Consider the following 5,237-nt stretch of genomic DNA (forward strand, 5'->3'; position numbering starts at 1 on the left):
AAAATAATCAGGATTTTGAGAAAAAGTCAGAATTTTTTTGATTTTGAGAAAAAGTCAGAATTTTGAGAGAAAGTCCGAATTTTTAGATTTTCAAACTCAGTATTTTGTACATGACAGGATGTATGATTACCTACAAGAACCGGTATTCCTCCATCTTGTGACTGTGTAACTGAATTTTATCACTTGACTTCCAAAATAATCGATTTATTATATGTGCACATTCCCCATAAAGTTTGCTATCAAAAGATCATTTTCTTTATGTATACAACTTTTTAAATAATGTGTTTTTTAAAATGTCAAGCTTAACTTCCGTTCCTCCATTCTCGCCTATTTTACCTCAAAATAATCTCAGATTTTATATTTTAAATTGTTTTATTCTTTCTCAAAAAAAGTCACGAGTTTGAGAATTCAACGTTACCTGGCAAGGCTCACATAGGGTAGTTAACTGTAATGAGTAGTGCATTTACATAGTTGAAACCTTTGGGATTCAAGGCTTTGCAGACCATTTACATGCACCATTACATCGCATTACATTACATTGCATTTAGCTGACGCTTTTATCCAAAGCGACTTACAATAAGTGCATTCGACCAGGAAGATACAACCTTGAAGAAAACAGAATCATATAAGTACATCAGGTTTCATAGAGCCAAACATTTCAAGTGCTACTCAACTGGCTTTAGATAAGCCAGCCCTTTATTAGTATATAAGTGCTTTGTTAGTAATTCAATCGCTCGAAGTGGAGTCGAAAGAGATGAGTTTTCAGTCTGCGCCGGAAGATGTGTAAACTTAAATACCAGGCTACAGGTAAGGGGAAAACTCCAAAAAGCATAATAGGGCTCCTTGTACTTCTAAATCAATAGCGAGTTCTCTCACTACATCGCATTTCTGTGTTTTTTGAAAACCTACATTTGGAGAACTAGCTAAATGTCCTCCAGGCATATTTCTCTATCTGATTCCCTAATGACTTGAATACATTTCTATGCAGCTCAAAAGCTTGATTTTTAGTCGAGTCTGAAGCATTCATCCCTGCTCTGGAGATCGCTTAATTTCACATGTATGGTTTTAGCTCCAATGCCCAGGCGTGTGTGATATTCAGTATAAAAGATTCATGTTTCTATTAGTTTAACAGAATAATGTATCTAATGGTTGCAGTAACACGAGTAAACATCTTGATTCCCGTCTATGGTCTATGAAAGAAGACTTCTATAGCACATGAGAGACCTTTTGATAAAATAACTTGCCCTTTTAAGGACCCAAACACAGGCAATGTTTAACCTAACCGTGCAGTGACTGAAAACATTCATTAATGCTTCGTAGGATGAGTTTTCAAAGAGCTGAAGCCTTCGGAGATCTGCACGTAGTCTCAATGCCCACTTGAGGAATTAGGACTGAGGCAACACAAAGAAAACGGCAGCTATCCACTTTGTTTTTCTATTTTCTGAGGTGCATTTCACACCTAATTGACCGACTGTGGGAGCATGCCTGCGAGCCAGACCTGAGGTTTCAACAGACATTCATACCGTAGATATCTTTTTACTTAATTTCCCAGGGTGCAGGGCTGCATTTAGCCTTTCATAAATCCCTTTCCCAGCCGGGGTCGGAGGTAGAAATGTCAGTCCCTCTTTTGCAAGTCTATTTACTTCAATGGACTTTGCAAACGGACTCAAGAATTACATTTCAATATGAATATCTGTATGGCTACAATGGGACTAAAGTAGCTTCTCAATCTAACAGACCCTTCCAACATGTCATTCAGGACTGATTGATTCTGCAGAGCTTTAATCTCTTAGACTAACCTGTATCTGAAATCCATTTTATTTCCCCTTCTTTTGTTTTTTTATAAAATCTGATTGAACCTGCTAAATTAATCCTTTGCCGTTCTCATTTTCCTAGAGTCTATTTAATCAGGTCCTAACATGATTTGATCTCATTATCCCTGCTTTTGGCTCATCAGAACTGCTCAATAAATGTCATTCTCTGAACTAACAGTGACAGGTTGAAATGATCCCATCATAGCTTTAATGGCTTTTCAAATGATTTCCAATGTATTAAATCTATAAACACTACATGGCCCAGAGTAAGTGTACATTCACAAATTACACATACAAGGGATAGCTTACAATCTTATTCCAAAACTATAAAATAAATATGCTGTCGTAATTGCCTCAGAAACATTTTTGAATGGTTTGGAATTGACAGCATTGATTTGCTCTTATATTGAGACAAGAGTATTAGCTTAGCGTGGCCAAAATCGAACCATTTCAATTAAACAATTACTTTGATGCAGTAGATTTGCTATTGCAAGTCCAGCAATATATATATTTTCAATTAATTGGACTACTTTGTTTTGAACATAGTGACCAAGTAACACTCGCAACTTCTATTGGCTAGCGCTCCAACACATTGTACTTGATAGGCTAATGGGCGGGATATCTCTAAGCGGTTGACCAATCACAACAGAGCCGGCCAGCTAACCAATCAGAGCAGACTGGGCTCTGGTTTTAGACAGAGGGTGAAAAGAGGTGCTGAAGCTCAGGCAGTATGAGAACAATAACTAGCTGTTTGAACATTAAAGCATGGAGACATGTAGAGACACTATATATATGAACCTGTAAATATGCATCCTCTTTAAAACTTTGAACAGTCCTTGGTTAGCTGCTTACGGTCTTAATGCTAAGCTATTAGAATGCCACCTGTGGTCTTGTATTAAACAGAACAACATTAAAGTGGTATTAATACTACCAACTAACAAGATGCTAGAAAGCAAAACAGTGTATTTCCCAAATGTTTAAAAAGACTGCTTTAAAAAAAATCTCAGAGCAAGTTAACTGCATTCAGTGATTATGGTTATTATAAAAAAATCTGAAAATGTTAATGCATTTTTAAATTGACATAATATATCACTGATGGTTGCCTTTCATCTGTAACAGCAATGCAGCCTAATGGTGTACTTTCGTCAGCTCATTAATTACAAATGGGTTTCAATACCACTGAAACCTTCCTAATGTATTCATGTATTCTTTTTTCTCTCACCAGAGTTCCAGTGGGTTCAAGGAGATGTTTGTGAAGTTCAACTCATGGTCTACAACCCCATGCCTTACGAACTTCGTGTGGAGAACATGGTCAGTACATTTCATTACATGTTAACCTAAAATGAGATGCTTTGTAGGATAATCCGTGATTTCAGTCGTATCTAACTCGGTGAAAACAGGAGGCTGCTGACTTGCTCTTTCTTGCAGTCGTATTACAAACAGTCCCTCTGCACCAGGGCAAGTGATAATGCTTTGTAGTCATCCTTGATAGCCTAATTATGTCCCTTAAAAGCTTTTTTTGACAGTTAAATACCGTAATGATCGCGTGAGATGGTAAAAACCAACTCTTTTTGCTCCTGGCAGTAAGAAAACATCACCAGTGCCATTACTTTTATGGTTTCACACCATCCTGTCAGAGCAGATTGTGTATTGAGTCAAGCATAAGGCTCCGTGCAAAAAAAATGTTTGAAAAGAGCCATCAGAAATCAGGCAGTTCAGTTAATTGCACTTTTAAAAAGCTGCTTGCTTTTAAAGTTCAGAACATTTCCTCATTAAAAGGACCGCAAACCGTAGCAGACATCCATTTCTAATTTATGGTCTTCGCCAATCCCTTAGCGCTCCTTTTTACATAATGTCAGCAGCTTTTTCAGGTTCAATGAGTGCAAAGGGTTCATAAAGCGCTGTTCTTCCTGCTCACTGCTGTGTCTCTTTATGAAAGCGTTTGTGTGAGACATCCTTGAAATGCAAAGCAATCATCAGACCTCATAAAAGGCCAGCAGGGAGAGGCCTTCTTTCAGCTGCTACAGCGACACAGAAAGAATCTCACGCAATGAACTACCTGTCAGAAATGATGTCGCATTTAATTGATTGGAAAGCCGGGAACAAATTGCCTCAAAAGTTGTGTGCCGTAGTGTAAACAGAGACAGCGGCTTCTTAATTGTGGCGGCTGTCTCGCAGCTGATGCCGGATAGAGTTGGACAGGTGTTAGCTGGTTTATTTTTTATTTAGCCATTCTGCTGTTCTGTTTCTGAAGCAGGAAATGCAGGCGACTTCCAGTTAGGAACATCTGGATAAGTTTAACCATCACATGTCAGTACTAAGGGCAACAACCGTAAACCAATGAGAAGATAACCACAGTCCATACGTCTCCACTATCATTGACTTTCCATCTACCTAAAGGAAATATTTGTTTAACTTTGCCAAAGAACATCTTTTTTTTTCATCCTACAACTTGTACAATTATTTTCCTTTTCCGTACTAAAAAAACATATTTTTCTTACGTTTTCTTTGGTTATTGTTATATAGAACAGACAAAGTAAAACATTAAAGGAGGTAAGGGAGAGGAAAGTGCAGCAGGTTAAGTCATGCTTTAAAAGGACTCTTATAAGAAGGACTTTTGGCCCAAAATGGCAAAAGCTTAAAGGTCCCATGTCATGCTTTTCCGGTTATGACGTAACCGGTCTGCAGAGTCACAAACCCTCAAAGTACACCCTGTAGCGAGTACAACTCTAACACAGAGAAGACCTGTCTATGCTGCCCCAGAACGCCTCGTTGGACATTTCTCTTTATCCATTGTTTTCTTCCGGGAACCAAGTGACCTAACAACGACCCAATGGACCAATCCGTGGAGCTCCTCACACACCAGGATCCCTTGGCGTCACTATCAAACGCAACTATCAGCATAGAGCTTTTCTCAATGTTTTGGAACATTGAACAATGTAAATCTATTCTAGTACACCTCAACAATGGAATGATGATCAGTAGAAATGGCCATGACATGGGACCTTTTTAAAGAACCTTCTTGGCGAATTCACTCGACTTAAACTACCGTCTGAAGTTCACAGAGTCCACGATATATGGTCTGCCTGTGTGCCGAGTTACTGTGAGGTGAAACAATCAAACAGCCAGGGTCAATTAGCGATGAGGATGTTGTTAACTCCGCCCACCTCCAGATGAATTGATCAGGTCACAGATGGAGGCTGAAGCCCTTCACAGCTGCTGTTGTAGAGACAGACAGCGTGACGTAGAGCTCCTCTGTAACCCAGACAAAGTGACTGCTGTTAGAGCGGAGCAACCATCCACCCGGCTGTAGATAAACCAGCTCTCTGACACACACACACACACACACACACACACACACACACACACACACACACACACACACACACACACACACACACACACACACACACACACACACAC

The 5,237-nt window shown here is 39.2% G+C and overlaps 1 protein-coding gene across 1 annotated transcript in view; it reads left to right on the plus strand.

The window, feature by feature from the left end:
- Positions 1 to 779: 779 nt before the first annotated feature.
- LOC104961966 (trafficking protein particle complex subunit 9-like) overlaps positions 780 to 5,237 on the plus strand; it is a gene marked incomplete at its 3' end in the record, with an annotated part of 37,526 nt that continues 33,068 nt past the window's right edge. The window contains exons 1-2 of the mRNA XM_010790336.1: positions 780 to 807; positions 3,040 to 3,125. Of these exons, the coding sequence (XP_010788638.1) occupies positions 780 to 807; positions 3,040 to 3,125 (114 nt within the window). The remainder of the gene's footprint in view (positions 808 to 3,039; positions 3,126 to 5,237) is intronic.

This window comes from Notothenia coriiceps, unplaced genomic scaffold, assembly GCF_000735185.1.
Source record: "Notothenia coriiceps isolate Sejong01 unplaced genomic scaffold, NC01 NC01_scaffold00034094, whole genome shotgun sequence".
Lineage (NCBI taxonomy): Eukaryota > Metazoa > Chordata > Actinopteri > Perciformes > Nototheniidae > Notothenia > Notothenia coriiceps.